The following is a 21081-nucleotide window of genomic DNA, read 5'->3' on the forward strand; positions in this document are numbered from 1 at the left end:
AGCATCCCAGCTAAAGAGGAACTGATGAGTCAACCCACACCTTCCTGGGTGTTGCTGGTATGAGAAGCAGATTGCTTGTTTTTTCTGCTCTCAGAGGTGTAAGTACCATGGTGCCACCAGACACAGTTCTCAAGTTCAAACTAAGAGGAGTTAGTCCAATATCGGGGGTCTGGGTGATTTTCTCCAATGCATGATACCAAAAGGCTCTACATAAGAGATATCTACCCAGGATATAAACACACGGCCTGCCTCAAACCTGGATGTCCACACTTCCAAAAGGAAATTACCAGTGGATCACCCAAGGGAGCACAGTACATGTACATCTGCCACATAAATTACCTTTCTGTTCTCTGACATGACATCAGATTTTTAGTCATGGACCCCAAATAGTTCATCAACAGCTCGATCAAGTCACATGGGTGCCTCTGCCTCCTCAATGGAGACAGGGAAATAACTTTCTGAGGGCTACTTTGACATCCTTGTTCCTCAGAGAATAAATGATGGGGTTCAGCGTAGGGCTGACTGCTGTGTACAGTAAGGCAACAACCTTGCCATTCTCCAAGGAGGATCCAGAGCTGGGCTGCAAATAGGTGTAGATGACAGTGGAGTAGTACAGGATGACCACCACTAGGTGGGCAGAGCAGGTGGAGAAGGCACGCTTCTTGCCCTCTGTGGAGCGGATGCGCAGAATGCTGGAGATGATAAAGCTGTAGGATATCATAGTCAACAGAAAGTTGACCACACCAAAATACACATCCGCAATGACAATCATGATGTTGTTGAGGGTGTTTGGGCTGCAAGACAGAAGCAGCAATGTTGGGACTTTGTTGGGCTGTGAAGGGTATCCTGGTTCTTGGGTTGTGGGTGTTCAGTCACGCCCCCAGAACACAGGCTCCTGACATGAGGTCTAATCTCCATTCAACCTGCACCCTTCAGTCATGCAGGGCACAGGTGGAGGGCATGATTAACAGGCCTCAGGCCCTAGAGAGATTTACATACTAATAAGGTACCTGAAGACCAGAGGGTGGAGCCAATTAAGCATTCCTCCCAGCCCCTCTCCCTCTCTCCCTGCTACTTAACTCAGAACTTCCCTGGGTTTTACAGGGGGTGTATCCAGATTCATCCACCATCCGCCATGACATTAAAGCCTGTAAAAACCCATGGACTTTCTCGTGTTTGGGGCAGTGCTGTGAGGAACCGTGGAGCCACAGCAGCCGGGCCTACCTTCCCCTGGAGGAACCCAGAGCATACACAGCCAACTACACACAGCCTGGTGTGAGGAACTCTGCATTTCCCAGCCATTTTACCTACAGGATTTTACACAAAAAATGATGAATTTGGTTGGGGCCACAAAAATTGAGTCGCACCATCAGGCCAGTGTGCACAGATGTGCTGGCTGCACTGATCACCCACACACTGCCTTCGAGCAGGACACAGACGGGCCAGCGCATCAGCATGCTGTAGTGCAGCAGGCGGCAGATGGCCACATAGCGGTCATAGGCCATGGCAGGGAGCAGCAGCAGCTCAGCCCCTAGAAACCAGGTCAGGAAGAAGAGTTGGGTCATGCATCCCTTGTAAGAGATGTGGCTGCTCTTACCCTCCAGACCCTCCAGCAGCTTGGGAAGAACAGTGGATGTGCAGACGATATCCAACAGGGCCAGGTTTGCAAGGAAGAAATACATGGGGGTGAAGACTTGGGTTGAGGCTGATGGCTATGATGATGAGGGTGTTTCCTGAAAGAGCCAGGATGTAAAGAAGCAAGAAAGGCAAAAGACACTGTCAATAAGACAAAACAGCAACCAACAGATTGGGAAAAGATCATTACCAATCCTAGATCAGATAGAGGGCTAATATCCAATATATACAAAGAACTCAAGAAATTAGACTCCAGACAACCAAATAACCCTATTAAAAATGGGGAACAGAGCTAAACAAAGAATTCTCAACTGAGGAAATTCGAATGGCTGAGAAGCACCTTAAGAAATGCTCAACATCCTTAGTCATCAGGGAAATGCAAATCAAAACAACACTGAGATACCACCTCACACCAGTCAGAATAGCTAAGATAAAAAATTCAAGTGATAGTAGATGCTGGCGAGGATGTGGAGAAAGAGGAACACGCCTCCATTGTTGGTGGGAATGCAAGCTGGTACAACCACTCTGGAAATCAGTCTGGCGGTGCCTCAGAAAATTGGACATAGCACTACCTGAGGACCCAGCTATACCACTCCTGGGCATATACCCAGAAGATGCTCCAACATATAACAAGGGCATATGCTCCACTATGTTCATAGCAGCCTTATTTATAATAGGCAGAAGCTGGAAAGAACCCAGATGTCCTTCAACAGAGGAATGGATACAAAAAATATGGTACATTTACACAATGGAGTATTACTCAGCTATTAAAAATAATGAATTTGAGAAATTCTTAGATAAATGGATGGAACTAGAAACTATCATCCTGAGTGAGGTAACCCAATCACAAAAGAACACACATGGTGTTTACTCACTGATAAATGGATGTTAGCCCAAAAGCTTGAAATAACCAAGATTCAACTAACTGAACACATGAAGCTCATGAAGAAGGAAGACCAAGTGTGGATGCCTCGGTCCTTCTTGGAAGGAGTGACAGAATGCTCAAGAGAGCAAATAAGGCGACAAAGTGTGGGACAAAAAGTCAAGGAGGGGCCATCGGGAGACCACTCTACCTTGATATCCGTCCCATGTGTAGTCACCAAAGATAGACGGTGATATGGATGTCAGGAAGTGCATGCTGACAGAAGCCTGATGCAGCTGTCTCCTTAAAGGTCTGCCAGAGTCTGACATATCCAGAGGCAGATTCTCGAAGCTACCTATTGATCTGATCAAGGGCTCCCAATGAAGAAGTTAGAGGACTGAAGGAGCTGAAAGGGTTGGTGACCCCAAGAGGAGAGCAACAGTGCCAGCCAACCAGAGCTCCACAGGGTCTAAACCACCAGCCTGGGAGCACAAAGGGAGTCATCCATGACTTCAGCTGTATACTTAGGGGAGGATGGCCTTGTTGGCCATGGGTGGGAGAGGAGATCCCTGGTCCCATGAAGGCTGAACACCAATCGGGGAGGAATTTGAGGATGGGGAGGGGGAAGTGGGGGTTTGGTTGGGGCACACCCTTGTGGAGGCAGGAGGGGGGACAGGATAAGGGGTTCCTGGGTGGTGGTGGGAATTGGGTGAGGGTATAAAATCTGGAATGTATTTTAAATAAATAAATAAATAAATAAATAAATAAGCAAGAAAAAGGCCAAGAAGAGAGCCTGAAGACCAGGATTCCCAGAGAGTCCTTGCAGGACAAACTCTACCACAGTTGTGTAGTTGTTTATTGCCATTTGACAGTGAGTCCTGGGAGTTACTGGGCATTACACAGCAATGGATGGTCAAGGAGACACAGGGTGTGGGGCAGCCATCATTTCACACAGGATCCAGCCAGCTGTGAGTAGGAGTGCTTCTCATGGGCACTGTTGCTGTTCAAGTGATGGCATCATCTATCAACACAGTGTGACAGTGTATGAACTCTCCACTCTGTACACAGTAGACCCAGAGCAGAAGGAACCCCTGCCTGTGATGGGCAGTATCCTTCTACAGCCACTGTTTGCTTTGACACTGATCATGTGCTATGATACCTTAGAACTGGAGCTCCTCTTAACATATATGCCAGCCAGCTATGGCATACCGAGGGGTAGTCTGTTTCTCAGCATCGACTTTTTGGACCTAGACAGGACCAGCCTTATCAAGGGGTAGGCCAGCCTTCTCAGAGGCAGGCAGAAAAAGAGTTTGGGAGAGCATGATTTGGGGTCAGGAGAGGGTTAGCACATGGAAAAGTTTTAGTTGTGAAAACCACACTGTCTATTTCTCCATTGCCACCATTAGTCACTCCCTTGTGGATGATAAACTCAATGAGGACAACAGGTATCTACCACTGATGGTGGTTTGTGCCTGCCAGAGAAGGTGCCTGGCTATGCCAGTACCAAAACACAGCTAGAAAGGCATGGACCTGACTTCAAGCAAGGCCCCAAATTTCCAGGCTATCAATCCTACCCAGCTTCAAGTCTGTCTTCCCTTCACCTCATACACATATCTGTCTCTAGTCATCCAGGACGCTCCTGAATATGTGCCTCTCAGGCACAGAAGGATGTGGACTGATCAGCATGCGGACAGAGCTTGGCCCCTTTCTATCTGATGGGGATGAGCAGGCCCAGACCCATCCTGGGGATGCCATGAGTGGGATGTTGACTACATGAAAACAAAGAACTCACATGGTGTATGCTGAATAAGGAAGACATTCTTTCCCTGTGAGTGCACAGATCAAAGCCTTTCTCCTACAGGGTGAGCTTGAGAGCAGAGCCTGAGCTTTTGATAACCCCATTTCCTTCTGCTGAAGAGCTAAGCTACCCATAGACTCTTCAGAACCCATATTGTCCTTCAAAAAGCAAAGGGTGATCTGTCACCATTCCCTGCAGATACCCAGAGGCCTCATACAGAAGGCAGGGCTTCTCAACTGAACCTCCAAATCCTCTCTGTCTACATCTCAGCCTCAGTACCTGTCTGCTTATAACTATTCAGGCCACAGGTGGCTCTGAGCCCTGAACTCTGTACCAGATCCACAGGAAACCACCATGTCTCTCTAAAGACCCAGATCTGCCTCAGAGCCAAGCCACAGTACAAGATTTCTGTTCACTGATCAACAGCCCAGATTGGTCACAGAGTAGACCTTTAGAGCCATGCATTTAAAGTTTCAAACTGAAACTATAAAGCAAGGTGATTCTGGTAAGAGTTTTTTTTGTTTTTTTTTTTTTTTCATTTTTACACACTAAAATAGATAAGAGGAAAACCAAATCTCTTTTGAGAATCATCCCTCCCTCACAGAAGAACAAAGAAAGAAAGAAAGAGAGAGAGACAGAGAGAGAGAAAGAGAGAGAGAGAGAGAAAGAGAGAGAGAGAAAAAGAAAGAAAGAAAGAAAGAAAGAAAGAAAGAAAGAAAGAAAGAAAGAAAGAAGAAGATGGGTGCCCAAAAGGAAGAAGTGAATAGAGGAAGGAACAACTCACATGGAAGGAGAAGCTGTCTGTGGCTGCCCATCTAAACCCAAGATGTCTACATGTCCAAAAGAACATACATTTTGCCACAAAGATCCCTGTGTCCCATTTATTTGCTTTTGACCTTAATGTAGGCTACCCCCTGGGATGGACTCAGATTGCTTAGGAGTGGCCCTCAGAGAACAATTACCCACAGTGAGGTAAACAGGAGTCTCTATGGGCCATAGTTGCCAAGCTGAGACACCAGAGCCCTAAGGCATGGAGAAAGCAGGATTCTGACTCCTGGAGAAGGCACAGTGAGCTACATTTTTCATTTTTATTTCTGAAGCAACTGTAGGACTATCTCCTCGCCAACTCCAAATAGGAAAGTGGTATCAGAAGAGGAAATCTAGGGGTCACTGGTCATGAAGGCTCTATGAAAGCAAGTCTGATGACATTCAATGGACTCCTGCAGAAGACACAGCAGCCTGTCCTTATCCATAACACACAGTAAAAGGACTGACATTGCACACATTGATGGAGGAGTTCCTACTCTCCATCCGTCTGCGTCAGGGGAGTATACACATCTGTCATGGAGTTAAGTAGGCCTGTCTGAGCTACATCTGACTGCCTTCTTATGAGAATTAAACTAGAACTGATCTGAGGATGACCTTGGGCCCTCCTTGTTCAGTGGGATGGGATGCTCAGGTTTGGATCATCCTGTTGCTGTGACGTACAGGAGCTCCACTTGTTGATGTCCTGGAGTTGCCGAGGGCTGGTGCACACGGGGCTGTTCAATGCCAGGTTTCAGTCGCTGGAGGCCAGTCTGTTCCCTTTGTAGTGGTGCTGTCTCTTCCAGCAGTTTGGACATAAAGAACTCCTGGGACCACATTTGGTTATGATCTCTGAAGGCTAATACATCAATAGAAACTAGTTTCACAAACCTATAAAGATACAAAGTTACATGGGCTAGGCTCACTCCTTGAGCTTCAGAGGAGTAGGCATCAGATCTGGACCATAGTAACTCTTGAAAAGTAGAAAGGCAACCCCACATTCATGCATGGCTGTCTCCAGAGCCAATCCTATGTTACAATTTACTGGAGCGTCCAAAGCTTGGCATCCTGTGCAGGGAAACCTATTGTGTGCCACTCCAATAGCTTGCTAACCTGAATCAATGGGTTGGTTGGCTGTTCCACATAGACAAAATCCTGAGTTCTTTCCCACAAGATCCCTCTCCAGGGAAGCCTTGTTTCTCCTCTAGGTCCACCCTCCACTCAGCCTCAAATGATCTCTGATTGTAGTTGTAGACTTGTTTTAGTGTTTGACTCTCTCTGTATCAGGATGTAGCTCTCAGTTGCCACTGCAATGCCATGTGTGCTGCCATGCTCCCACCGTGCCCTCTGTCATGATGATAATGGACTAAGCCTCTGAAACTGTCAGTAAGTCCATAATTAAATGTTTTCCTTTATACGAGTTGCCTTGGTCATGGTGTTTATTCACAGCAATAGACACCCTGACTTAGTCACCTGGAACTGGAAACCTGACCCGCTTCTTGGGACTAGTGAGATTATAAATCTTAGAAAAGACTGTACTATGACCACCTTGCTCTCTATTACATTCAAATTCTTACCCTTATACCGAATGATAAATATAGCTATGACCCCTCATCAAAGAAACTTCTCTTTTTACAGCAAATGGACACCATCATAGCAAACCACAACTGGACACAATGCAGATGTCAATGGATTGTGGGTAGCACAGCCCCAGTAGAAACATATGTGTCATTGCTTCTGAATCTGTGGATCAGGAAATGTGGAAGTAGAGGAAGCAAGCTTGTAAGAGCCAAAATAATCTCTCCTAGATATGGCTGTATAAACAAAACCAAGCAATGGCAATATCAATGGATATGTTAATATGACCGGAGACATTTTTAAGTAGTCCATCCTTAGACAAAGAACTACAAGCAACTAATGACTGCTGGGAGTATTAGCTTCATCTAGGATGTGTCCCTGTCTTAGAGTTTCTATTCCTGCACAAACATCATGACCAAGAAGCAGGTTGAGGAGGAAAGGGTTTATTCAGCTTGCACTTCCATGTTGCTGTTCATCACCAAAGGAAGTCAGGACTAGAACTCAAGCAGGTCAGAAAGCAGAAGCTGATGCAGAGGCCATGGAGGGATGTTACTTGCTGGCTTGCTTCTCCTGGCTTGCTCAGCTTGCTTTCTTATAGAACCCAAGACTACCAGCCCAGGGATGGTACCACCCACAAGAGGCCCTCCCTCCTTGATCACTAATTGAGAAAATGCCTTACAGCTGGATCTCATGAAGGCATTTTCTCAACTGAAGCTCCTTTCTCTGTGATGACCCCAGCTTGTGTCAAGTTGACACAAAACCAGCCAGTACAGTCCCCTTATTAGTTGCCTAATGCAAAGTGGTCAGCCTTGAAACCATATACACAAACAATAAAAATAGAATCAGCATTGTGTGTGTGTGTGTACATGCATGTGTGCATAGTAACAAATATGTTCAAATCAAAAGTGGCTATTAACTTGAAATGGAGGGTATGGGAGGGGTCTGAGTGAATATACCTAGGCATGGCTGTGTGTGTGTGTGTGTGTGTGTGTGTGTGTGTGTGTGTGTGCACGCACATGTGCATAGTAACAAATATGTTCAAATCAAAAGTGGCTATTAACTTGAAATGGAGGGTATGGGAGGGGTCTGAGTGAGTATACCTAGGCATGGCTGGACTGGGGAAGAAGCGAGGTACTTTTTTTCAATTAAAAACATTTAAAAACCAATAAATGAATTCATAAGTAAATCTACTGATATGTAAGTGAATGTAACTGCTAACGCCAGCACATAGGTGCTGAAGGTGAGTGTGGGCAGTGCACATGAGAGTGAGTACTATAAAATGCTTCAGCACTGTTAAGTGCTTGAATTTCCACAATCAAAATTGGAGGGGAAAAAAGTCAACAAATATTCTAATACATCTGAAAAGCTTAAAATAAGGATCAAAAACACCCAAGAGTCAGGAAACTATCTTGGTGAGATTTTAAAAGTATTTAAACATAATGATAACATAATGCTGCCTATCAGAACATGCAGGATTCCGAGAAAATAGTTCAGAGTGCAGCTAATTGCTTAGATACTATTGTGAAAAGTAACTGCTAAAAGTAAGCAAATAGGCTGAATTTTTAATTAAAATTCAATTACATTGAAATTTAACTTTAATTCAAAATAAATTGAAAGTTTCGGGTTTTTTTTTCTTGTTTCTATATGAAGCTGGAAAAATTGTCCTTTTGATTTCTGTGAAGAATTGCTTTGAAATTTCAATGGGGAATTGAATTGAAAATTGCTTTTCCTGGGAAGGCCATTCTCACTATGTTAATCCTATGAAGCCACAATTACTCTGATACCTAAACCACACAAGGACCCAACAACAAAAGAGAACTTCAGACCAATTTCACTTATGAATTTTTTTTCATTTTTCATTGGTTATTTTATTTATTTACATTTCAAATGTTATCTCTCTGTCCCTTCCCCTGTCCCCCTGCTTCTATGAGGGTGCTCCCCCACTTGCCCACCTACTCCTGCCTCAGTGCCCTAGCATTCCCCTACCCTGTGTTATCAAGCCTCCACAGGACCAAGGGGCTCCCCTTACAGTGATGCCCCCTAAGGCAATCCTCTGCTACATATCCAGCTGGAGCCATGGATCCCCCTATGTGTACTCTTTGGCTGTGCTCCACTATGTTCATAGCAGCCTTATTTATACTAGCCAGAAGCTAAAAACAACCCAGATGACCCTCAACAGAGGAACAGATACAGAAAATGTAGTACGTATAAACAATGGAGAACTACTCAGCTATTAAAAACAATGACTTCACACATTTTATAGGTAAATGGATGGAACTAGAAAATATCATCTTGAGTGAGGTAACCCAGTCATAAAAGAACACACATGGTATTAACTCAATAATAAGTGGATATTAGCCAGAAAGAAGCTTGGACTACCCACGATACAACTCACAGACCATATGAAACCCAAGAAAAAAAGATGATCACACCAAAGTGTGGATGTTAATCTTACTCAGGAGGGGGAAGAAAATAATCTCTGGGAAGTGGAGGGAGAGAAGGATCTGGGAGGGAGAGAGAAGAGGGAGGGAAAAAGAGAGGCCAGTTCAGATATGGGAGGAGATGGGGGAGAAGTACAGAGGGTCAGGAATTTGAAAGTAAGTGTGTAACAGTGGAGGAGGAGGAACTGGAGATAGCCACTAGAAAGTCCCAGATGCCAAAGACCCAAGAGGTTCCCAGGACCCAACAGAGAGGACATTAGCCAAAATAGACATGGCCCCCAGTTGAGGCATGGGGCCACCCACCTACCTCAAAAGTATTAATCCAGAATATGTTTAGGTATGGGCCTTGGATTCCTGATTTCTCCAATATGTTTAACATGAAGGGATATTGTTTTTTTGTCAAATGCTTTTTCAGCATCTACTTAGATGATTGTGTAATTTTTTTCTTTGAGTTTGTTTATATAGTGGATTACATTAATGGATTTTTCATATATCGAACCATCCCAGCATCCCTGGGATGAAACCTACTTGATTTTGGTGAATGATCTCTTTGATGTGTTCTTCAATTCAAGAACTTAAAATCCCTGAAAAAAGAAATTGAAGCAGACCTCAAAAGATGAAAAAATCTCCCCTGCTCATGGATTGGTAAGATTAAAATAGTAAAAATGGCCATCCTACCAAAAGCAATCTACAGGCTCAATGCAATCCCCATCAATATTTTAAAACTATTCTTCATAGACATGGAAAGAGAAATTCTCAATTTCATATGGAAAAACAAAAAACCCAGAAAAGCAAAATCAATTCTTGACAATAAAAGAACTTTCAGGGGAATCTCCATTCCTGACCTTAAACTGTAATACAGAACAATAGTAATTTAAAAACTGCATGGTATTTGTACAGACAAGTCAATAGAATAAAATTAAAGACCCAGAAATAAGCCCGTATACTTATGGGCACTTGATCTTCAACAAAGAAGTAAAAAACATACAATGGAAAAAGGAAAGCATCTTCAATAAATGGTGCTGGTCCAACTGGCAGTCTGTATGTAGAAAAATGAAAATAGATCCATATTTATCACTTTGCACAAAGCTCAAGCCCAAGTGAATCAAGGACCTCAACATATAACCAGATATACTGAATTGAATAGAAGAGAAAGTGGGAAAGAGGCTCAAACTCATTGGCACAGGAGGAAATTACCTAAACAGAATTCTAATGGCTCAGGTTCTAAGATCAACAACTGATAAATGGGACCTCGTGAAACTGAAACGCTTCTGTAAAGTAAAAGACACAGTCAATAGAACAAACTGGCAATCTACAGATTGGGAAAAAAATCTTTACCAACCCCACATCCAACAGAGGACTAATATCCAAAATACATAAAGAACTCAAGAAGCTAACCTCAAACAAAATCAAATAACCCAATTTAAAAATGGGGTATAGAGCTAAGCAGATAATTTTCAACTGAGGAATCTCCAATGATGAAGAATCACTTAAAGAAATGTTCAACATCCTTTGTCATGAGGGAAATGCAAATCAAAACAACTCTTGAGATTTCACCTTACACCAATCAGAATGGCTAAGATAAAAAAAAAAAAAAAAAAAAAAAAACTCAGGCAACAGCAGATGCTGGAGAGGATTGTAGAAAAAGAAGCATTCATCCATTGCTGGCAGGATTGCAAACTAGTGCAAACTAGTACAACTACTCTGTAAATCAGTCTGGCAGTTCCTCAGAAAATTAAAAATAGTTTTACCTGAAGACTCTGCTATATCACTCCTGGTATATACCCAGCTATACCACCCAGGTATATACCCACTTCTGGGCATATACCCAGAAGATGCTCCATATTTATAATAGCAGAAGCTGGAAACAACCCAGGTGTCCCTCAACAGAAGAATGGATACAGAAAACATGGTACATTTACACAATGAAGTACTACTCAGCTATTAAAAATGACAAGTTCATAAATTTTGCAGGCAAATGGATGAATATAGAAATTATCATCTTGAGTGAGGTAACTCAAACCCAAAAGGACATACATGGTGTGTACTCAGTGATAAATGGATATTAGCCCAAAAGCTCAGAAGACTCATGATACACTTCACAGACCATATGAAACTTAACAGGAAGGAAAACCAAAATGTCAATGTTTCAATCCTACTTAGAAGGGGGAACAAGATTGTCATGGGAGGCAGAGGGAGGTAAGGGACATGGGTGCATGAAGTGAGGGGGGAGGAAAACGGGGGATTAGGTTCAGGTATGGGAAGAAACAGGAGAGAAGTCCAGAGGGTCAGGAGAATGAATAGAAATATGTAGCCGTGGCAGGCAGCGTGGAACAGGGACAGGAAACACTAGAAATCCCCAGACACCAGGGATGAAAGAGGGTCTCAGGACCCAACGGAGATAACATTACCTGAAATACCCAACAGAGAAGAGAGAGAACCTAAGGAGACCACCCCCAGTAGATAAGCATGGCCCCCAGTTGAAGGGGCCACTCACCCATCTCAAAATTTTTACCCCAGAATTGTTTCTTTCTAAAGGAAATCCAGAGACAAAAAAATGGAGCAGAGACTGAAGGAAAGGCCATCCAGAGACTGCCCCACCAAGCAATCCACCCCATCCACAGACACAAACCCCAACACTATTGCTGATGCCAAGAACTGTTTTTAAAACTGCTCAGTAGGGCTGTCCTCTGAGAGGTTCTGCCAGAACTGGACTAAGACAGAAGCAGACATTCTCACTCAACCCTTGGACTGAGCCTGGGGACCCCAATGGAAGAGATAGGAAAGGACTGAAGGAGCTGAAGGGGAATGCAGTCCCATAGGAAGAACAACTTTATCAACTAACAGAACCCCTCAGAGCTCCCAAGGACTAAACCACCAACCCTACATGGGTGGGTTCATGGCTCCTGCTACATATGTAGCAGAGGATTGCCTAATCTGGCATCAATGGGAGGGGAGGCCCTTGGTCCTGTGGAGGCTTGTTGCTCCGGTGTAGGGGGATGCTAGAGGGCTGAGGTGGGAGTAGGTAGGTAGGTGGGGGAGCACCCTCTTAGAGGCAAAGGAGAGGGGGAATGGGAAGGGGTTTTGCAGAGGGGAGACTGGGAAGGGGGATAACATTTGAAACGTAAATAAATAAAATAATCAGTAAAAATAAATGTTCTCCAAAAATAAAAATAATAAAGCATTAAAAGAAATAATTTTCTTTGGCTGTGCTATTATGCATTCTTATATCATCTTCAACTTAGAAAAATTTCCCTTCTATGTCCTGTATTCTCTTGGTGAAGCTTACTTCTGAGAATCTTTTTTCTTTTGTTTCATTTTCTAAACTTTTTATTTCAATTCGGGTTTTCTTTGGGTTTGCTTTTTTTTGTCAAATTCTTCTTTTATGTCATGAATTGTGGTTATATTCATTCTACTGTTTATGCTTTCATATTTCACAAAGGAATTTATTCATATCCTATTTAAGGTCCTTCAGCATATTCATAATTGCTGTTTGAAGTCCCTTTTTGTGCTTTAGCTATATTGCATGTCTTCAGGTCCTGGAGTTGGATTACTGGGTTCTGGTAAAGGCATACTGTCTTGACATTTAGTATTTGTAGTTTCATGTTGGTGTCTAGGCGTCTGGAATAGGATGACTGGAGTGATTCCAGGTTTTGATGCCTTGTCTGAGTTGGGTGAGTATTGCATTCCTTGATTTCTGTGCACTCTGGATATTAGGAAGATGTGGCTGAGCGCTTGTGCAGGTCAGTGGGTGGCAGAGAGGGACAGAGGTGGACAAGGAGGAAAAGGCTGAGAGAGACGACTTCAGAGCTAAGTGCATCCATTCACACCTAGGATTACAAGGCATTGGAGGTGTGGTACAAAGAGGGGAATCCTGCAAGTACCGAAAATCAAAGAATTATCTGGAAAGACAGAGATGAAAATATTAGGGGACCTTGGGTCTGAGCCAAGATTTGGAGTCTCCAGTAAATGTAGCTAAAGTGGGAGGAGTGGGGCCTGTAAGCAGGTTATTCCTGGGTTTGGGTGAGAATGAAAATGGAGAACAGAAAGAATAGTGTAACCTACCCACTGGAGTCCCTGCCAGGCATGGCCACTGAAGGTCTGGGTAGAAAGCATTTCTGGGTACTAGGAGTTGACAGAAATGAACGAGGATGTGCTGGATGAGGAGGAGGGGGAATGAAGGGTCAATAGAAGCACCAGTTGGGTCCACTCCAAGGTTTGACAGAGTTCCCCAAGATTGGATGTGTAATTTAGGAAATGAAGACAGTCTCTTCTTTAGGTAGATTTCACATGGCTTGCTCACAACTACACAAAGACATGATAGAAATGTGCTAGCCATATAGAACATTGTACAGTAAATCACCCAAACTAAATAAAAGAGTATCAAGATTCTAAATGTCAAAACAAACACATTTTATTTCATATGTCCTTGACACAAAACATCATAGACACTAAAAGAATGCTTTTTTTTTTTTTTGGTATAAAAGCAAAAAGGAGGATGGGGTGGAATAGGGGGTTCTAGGGAGGGGAAATGGGGAAAGAGGATGACATCTGAAATGTAAATAAATAAAATATCCAATAAAAAAGAAAAAAAGAATAGAAATGGCCCTCATAGGCTCATACATTTGAACACTTGGTCACTAGGGAGTGGTGCTACGGGACAGGGGTTAGGAGGAGTGGCCTTGTTGGAAAAAGTGTGTCACTGGGGTCCGGCTTTTGGATTTCAAAAGCTCAAGCCAAGTCCAGTGGTACTCCTTCTCCCCACTGCCTGTGCATCTAGATGTAGAATTCTCTCCGCTCCTTCTCCAGCACCATGTCTGCCTACATGCTGCCATGCTCCCTGCCAGGCTGATAATGGAACAAAGCTCTGAGACTGTAAGCAAGCCCCAATTAAATGCTTTCCTTATATAAAAAAAAAAAGAATGCATTTTTTCTGTTATTGATGTTTAGAAGATGAAAGGAATCTTTCCAGCTCCATTCAGGGATAATGACAAATCAAAGTTGCCTATATTTATGGTATTTTCTTTTCTCAATGCTGTGTGTGTGTGTGTGTGTGTGTGTGTGTGTTAGACCTTTAAGAGAAGTTTCCCAGGTCTGCCAACCCAGGTTATGCCATTATTACATTGAGATTGGTTTGCTAGAAGAAAGGTGGGAACAGAGCCAGCACAGCATAGTCATTCACACCCCTCCCACTGCAAACCTTTCTAGAACACATCTGGTACGCAGTGTGTTGGGAGCTTCGGTGAATGAATGTCCTGGACTATTTTCAGTTTTAGAGCATTTTTCTCTGGAAATATGTGAAAGGCTTTACTCTGAAACCAAAAATGTCATTTCATGCTAGATTTGATAGCTAGATGGGAGCAGTCTGATCATATCCTGCCCTCCATGTGACAGGCCACAATGGAAAGTTCTGTCACCTGTCAATGTCAGCCTGCCCTTACAATCTGACTCTGAACTCATACTCAGAAACGTATCCTTCTCTACACCCTGACAAGAGTCTGGTAGTGGGAAGTGACAAGAGCCTAGTACACACATAATCCATGACCTCAATCTTGGTGACCACAGCTCCCTCCTCTATCAACAGAAGGCTGCTTTCTTAGCTTTTGGGGCCTGTGTGCTTCAGATCCATGCTGGACAGGGACAGGACATGTCAAGTCCTACAGGGATTGTTTGATTGGTTTAGGTGGCCTTCTGGGCAATCTTGCAGGAACTGGGGTTGGGACCAGCTGAGTTCCAGTAGCTCAAGGGATTGAGGGACATCTTAGGGCTCACAGCACACCTACATGTTCTCCACGTACTGGGTATGATTGTTGAATGTTATTCTCTAGCTTCATGTGCTGGTGGAATAGAGTTCCAAGGTGAAAGTTCTGGGTTCATTGCTGTCAACTGGATGAGAAGCCATGTTGTCATAAAGACCACACTTGGTTCTGTCTCCAGAGAGACATTTTATTAATATTCTCTCTGTTATTCCCCCATACTCCGAGACAAGCAGCCAGCATCAGATAAACTCTTCTCACTACCCTTCACCCTTCCTCAGCTTTTTCATAATTGTTCATGTCTTCCCATCATTGACAAGACAGTCTCCAGTAGCGATGTCCTAGTTGGCTCACACAAGTATGACGATCTCTCCTTCTTCAATGGATGAGCTGCAGCTTGTATGGAGCAACTTGCTCAGAATCCTTCATTCAGGGTCCACCCATGTTCACAGACTGAGTCTGTGTAGTGTATGTCTTTGACCTACTATTTTCACTTGCCTGTGAGCCAGGAGAATAAAACTAAACCATTTTTTTTTCTTACCAGAACAGGTTCCTCATTACACAGAATTGATTGTTACCTGAGCTTTAAAAGGGTTTCTGAGCAATTCCAATCCTGAGACTAGAGGTGCTTCCCATGGCTCCGGTAAACCAGTCGGCTGTGACCATGTTCATCCTGCAAAGCTTTGTTGATGACCCCTTGGTTGAGGACACCCTCTTCTGCCTCTTCTTTGCCTTGTTCATAGCAGCCATAGCTGGCAACGGCCTGATTATCATAACCATCCACAGCAGTCCCAACCTCCACACGCCCATGTACTTCTTCCTAGCCAACCTTGCCCTGATGGATGTGATCTGCACTGTGACCGTCTTGCCCAAAGTCCTGCAGAGCCTGGTGGCAGAGAACAGCATTTCTTATGGGGGATGCCTCACACAGATGTTCGTCTTCTCCTGGGTCCTGGGCTCCGAGCTTCTGCTTTTCTCTGCCATGGCCTAAGACCACTACCTTGCAATCTGCTGACCATTGCACTATGGTACCCTCATGAGTGGCAGAGCCTGTGTGGCCCTTGCAACCTTTGTATGGTTTACTGGAGCTCTTGATTCCTTGGTGCTCACTTGTCTGGTGTTGCCACTGTCCTTCTGTGGTCCCAATCTCATCACACACTTCTTCTGTGAGATCCCTTCTGTGTTGATGCTGTCCTGCAGCCCCACTTTTATCAACAACGTCATGACTGTCATTGCAGACATGCTCCTGACAGGCCTGAACTTCCTATTGACCATGACATCCTATGTCTTCATCATCACCAGCATCCTACGCATCCGCTCAGCTGAGGGCAAGAAGCGTGTCTTCTCCACCTGCTCTGCCCACCTGGTTGTGGTCACCCTTTATTATTCCACTGTTCTATACACTTATGTCCGGCCAGCCCTGGGAATTGCTGGGCTCCTGGACAGGGTCATCACTGTTCCATATACCACTGTGACCCCGTCTCCGAACCCTCTCATCTATACCCTGAGAAACAAGGAATTCAAAACATCCTTTAAAAAACTTTTATTTCCCCACTGATGACTTTGAACTTGGAGAAGAACTCTTGCAGAAGAGCCATCAAGGAGCTAAAAAGATCACTCAAGCCCTCTTTTCTGTATCTTCTGACTCTGGAGGGCACAGGCTAAGTTATAGCCCTGGCTAGCTGTCCAAAGTTTGTATACAGAAAATTATGCTGTCTACAAGGTAATACTGATTTCTACTCTTCTAAGTGTTTTAATAAGCTTTAGCCATTTCTACTTCATACATAAAATATGTGCTTATAAGTTCAATGCTCTTAAATGTTAAGATATTTCTATGACTGAATCAAGTGTAGTTAAATATTGAGTATAGTCCTTTTAATAACCTATTTAAAATTTCCTGATCCTCTGTGACAATGCCCACAAGTAAATAATGATATAAGGAAACATTACCCCCCTCTTCCCCCATTCCTGCCACACACACATGTGCTCTGGGCATTTGCTGGCCTGATTTGACTATTTTCATCTTTCTTATCTTGCAGTTTACACTGGTGGTTGGATCATTTAACATTTGAAGGAAGGAAACGTCATAAAGAACCTGAGTTACGGCTGGGTGTGGGAGCCTAGGATCCTTATGGAACTGTCTCTGATCTCAAGATACAAAGATGTCAGATTAGAGTCAGATATTGGCATGGTGGCCTCTTCTCAGACCCGATGCCATTGCAAAGATTTGCTAAGTCATAACTAGTTTGTACCTCAGCATTTTTCCTGCTGAATGAGTTTTGTGTGACATGACCATTCTTCATGGGTTACTATTATTCAACACTACATGCTGTATGTAATGTTCACCTGACACAAGCTCTGTTTTACTGTAAGAGGAGCTCAGAAATAAAGTTTCCCAGATGGGTTCAGGTTGGTGTGAGCATTTTGATCATTTAATCCATTGTGGTGTTTGTCTATATGTTATAGAGAGTCATGCAACTAATACAGAAGAGATGGCAACAAACACAAGACAACAACAACATACATGATTAGGAGATGAGGTAAGCAGGATGGGGGAAAATAACAGGTGAAACAAGACCGTGTTGATGAACCATGGCTGTGATGATTAATATATTCATAGTTATTTTGACTAGAAAAATCTCCAAAAATATTGATGGGAGACTCTTTATGAATGTCTGTAAATGTTTTCCAAAGAGGATTCACTGAGCAGCTGTGCCCCATCTCCAGTGTGGTTAGTACCTTGACATACACTGTGGACAGTCAAGAATGGAACAAGGTGGAAAGGAGAAACCAGCTTAAATTCCTCCATTCCCTGTCTGCTGAATGACTGCAGAGTCAAGCCAAAAATAAGGAACTAAAGACTTCCTAGGAACTAATGAAAGTGAATTCACAATACACCAAAATTATGGGACACGATGAAAGCAATGCTAAGAGGAACATATACATAGCGCTACATAGCTAAATAAAAAGTTGGAGAGATCTCCTACTAGCAAATTAACAACAGAACTGAAAGACCCAGAATACTGCAGGTCTAGGTGCATCCTTTCCAAATGAGGCCAGACAAGGCAGCCTAGTTAAGGGAACAGTATTCAAAGGCAGGTAACAGATTTAGGGACGGCCCTTGCTCCAGTTGTTGGGAAACCCCCACATGAAAGACTGACCTGCACATCTGCTACATATGTGTAGGGGGAGAGGGTTGGGGGGAGGCAGTCTATGTATGCTCTTTGGTTGGTGGATCAGACAAACCTCCAAGTTCTGGAGGGTGTGTCTCAGTGCCTCAGAATTCTGGTGTCATTGGTCTCAGACACCACTTTGCCAACCATGATCTTAAGGGTAGTTGTCTTCTGCACAGTTTGCATGGAGTTGCTGGAGTCCAGGGCATCGTTGAGACTGAAATCGTCCCCATCCTCCAGCAAGTGGCACTAGGTAACAATCTCCACCTCAAGCTTGACCTTGATGTTCAACAAGGCTTCATATTCCTGGGTCTGGGCTGCCCCTCTGCCCGAGTTTGTGCCAGCTCTGACTCCAGGTGCAGAAGGACCCCACTGAGCTGTTCCATCTGTGCCTTGTATCGGGCCTCCACGTCCCTGAGGCTGTTCTCCAAGTTGATGTTCTGGTTTTTCATGGAGTCCAGGTCAACCTCCAAGGTCTGGAGGGTGCGTCTCAGCTCCGTGAGTGTGGTCTCAGCGTCCCTGATTTCGGCAGACTTGGTGGTGACTACTGTGGTACTCTCCTCAGTCTGCTGAGACCAGTACTTGTCCAGTTCCTCGCGGTTCTTCTGAGCCAGCTTTTCATAGTGGGCGTGGATATCCGCCATGATCTTGCTGAGGTCCTGAGATTTGGGAGCATCCACTTCCACAGTCAACCAGAACTGGCAATCTAGGCTTCTAGACCTTGGACTTCCTCCTCATGATTCTTCTTCAGGAACAGCACTTCCTCCTTGAGTGCTTTGATTTCTGTCTCCAGCTGCAGCCCTGTGATATTGGTGTCATCTACCACCTTTCGGAGTCCACAGATGTTGTTCTCCACAGACTGGCACATGGCCAGTTCTGTCTCATATTTGATTCTAAAGTCATCAGTGGCAAGACGGGCATTGTCGATCTGCAGGATGATGTGGGCATTATCCACAGCATTTGCAAAGATCTGAGCCCTCAGGTCTTTCATGGTCTTGAAGTACTGACTCCAGTACTTCAGTACTCAGATGCCCTGAGGCCCCTTCTTCTCCAGATGTTTCCGGATTTTGATCTTCAGTCTCCTGTTCTGTCTCCAGCCTCTTCACCTTGTCTAGGTAGCTGGTCAGGTGGTCGTTCAAGTCTTGCATGGTCTCCTTCTCCATCTGGATTTCACCCATTCCCGCCAGGCCTGTGGACCCCACAGAGCCACCCCAGATGGAGCAGGACACAGATATCTGGGACCCGGAGCCCCCCAGCACCTGCATAGACACTGGCTGCCCTGCTGGCAGGCTGGACTCACTGGCTGGGAGTCCGCACGGAGTTCAGGGACCGGTGGTTGGTGGAGTGGGTGGTGAAGCTCATCTTGTCTGGAGGGGAGAGCGAAGTGAAAGACCAGGACAGGAGTTCTGTCGCCCATTTAATTCTTAACACTTTTAAATATCGATCTTGAATTTTCATCAGTATTGAGTTATTAATTTTCTATGAATTTGTGTCCTTTATGTTGTTGCAGTCATTGTTGATATTCATCTTTGATCCATGGTGATCAGATAGGATGCCAGGTATCTTTCAGTGTTCTTGTACCTGTTGAAATGTGCTTTGTATCTGAATATGTGGCCAGTTTTGGAGAAAGTTCCATGAGATTCTGGGAAGAAGGTATATTGATTCTTGTTTGTGTGAAATATTTTACAAATATCTTCTAGGTCGATTTGAGTCACAAAATCATTTAGCTCCAGCATTTCTGTTTAATTTTAGTGTGGATGACCTGTCTATTAGAGAGTTGGATATTTAATTTACTTAGCACCACTGTTTGAGGGTTGTAGAGTGAAAAATTATAAAGGCCATTTTATGAAATATGTGTAGATTTTTTGCCTTACAGAACTGAAAATAAGATTTCAGGCCTTCACATTCCAGGTGAAGGACACTTGCTGGATTACATTCCTCAAGCCTCGCCCAAGGCAGGAAGGCATTCCTGATTACAGATAAAGATGCTACCACCTAGGTGGGGCCCTAGCCCTTAGCCGGAAAAAGTAAAGATAGCAATCTGAAATGGCCGGATAGGGCACAATGGCATGGTAAAAACCACATTTTTGAGAAGAATGCAGGGCGATTTCCACATGACACTAATCATTTAGAGTGAATACCTCTGAATTGTTCCACTGTTTTCATGTTTTGTATCTTTAACAACCCCATCCCACTCCCCTGGTTTGTGGTTTTTCCCTTTAAAACCCTCCAAGGACTGGCCGAGGGGGTCGGACCTTGACTCCAGTGCGAGTACCTGGTCAGACCGCTGGCTGCCAGCTCTTTCCCTAATAAACCTCTGCTGATTGCATCCAGGTATGGTTTCTTGTGATCTTTGGGTGGTCGCGATTCCGGAGGCTTGAGGAAGGGTCTCCCGAGTATGGGGGTCTTCAGGGTCAGTATGTGATTGTAGTTAGAGTACTGTTTCTTGTACTAACACGGGTGCCCTTGTCCTTGGTACACAGATGTTTAGAATTGCAATATCTTCTTGTTGAATTTTTTTCTGTCAATGGGCACATATTGTCCTTCAACACATCTTCTAATTAGTTTTGGTTTGAATCTACTTTTGTCAGATATTAAAATGGCTAGTCCAGCTTGCTTCTTGGTTACATTTGCTTGGAATCACTCTTTTTATCCTCTTAATCTGGAGTGGTATCTATTTTTGATATTAAAGTGTGTTTATGCAGAAGAAAGATGGATCCTGTTTTCAAATATGATGCTAGACTGTGTATTTTTATTGGGTAATTGAGACTATTGATTGATGGTGAGAGTCATTAATGAGCAGTGGTTTCAATTCTGCTTATCTTGCTGGTATGAGTTTCCCCACCTGTTTTGCTTTGTTAGCGTGGGATCATTTATCCCTTGTGTTTTCTCAGGTGTGTTTAATCTCTTCATGTTGAAGTTTTCCTTCTAATGCCCATCCTAAAGTGGATTTGTAGATAGATACTGCTTATATTTAGGGTCATTGCTATACCATGTTAGATGTCATAGATAATATTAACATGCCCTAAAAGCA

At 43.9% G+C, this 21081-nt stretch overlaps 1 protein-coding gene and 2 pseudogenes across 1 annotated transcript; 1 reads left to right on the forward strand and 2 right to left on the reverse strand.

Annotated features, from left to right (window-relative positions):
• LOC117718056 (olfactory receptor 13A1-like) lies at positions 1-3512 on the reverse strand (annotated as a pseudogene).
• An 11993-nt stretch (positions 3513-15505) lies between these two features.
• Positions 15506-16432, forward strand: LOC117694108 (olfactory receptor 13A1-like). Its single transcript, XM_034484868.2, is given in 1 exon segment — positions 15506-16432. A coding segment is annotated over 1 exon segment (924 nt). The 5' UTR covers positions 15506-15508.
• A 1711-nt stretch (positions 16433-18143) lies between these two features.
• Positions 18144-19409, reverse strand: LOC117694857 (keratin, type I cytoskeletal 18 pseudogene; annotated as a pseudogene).
• Positions 19410-21081: the final 1672 nt, after the last annotated feature.

The sequence above is a fragment of the Arvicanthis niloticus genome, chromosome 1, assembly GCF_011762505.2.
Source record: "Arvicanthis niloticus isolate mArvNil1 chromosome 1, mArvNil1.pat.X, whole genome shotgun sequence".
Taxonomy (NCBI): Eukaryota; Metazoa; Chordata; class Mammalia; order Rodentia; family Muridae; genus Arvicanthis; species Arvicanthis niloticus.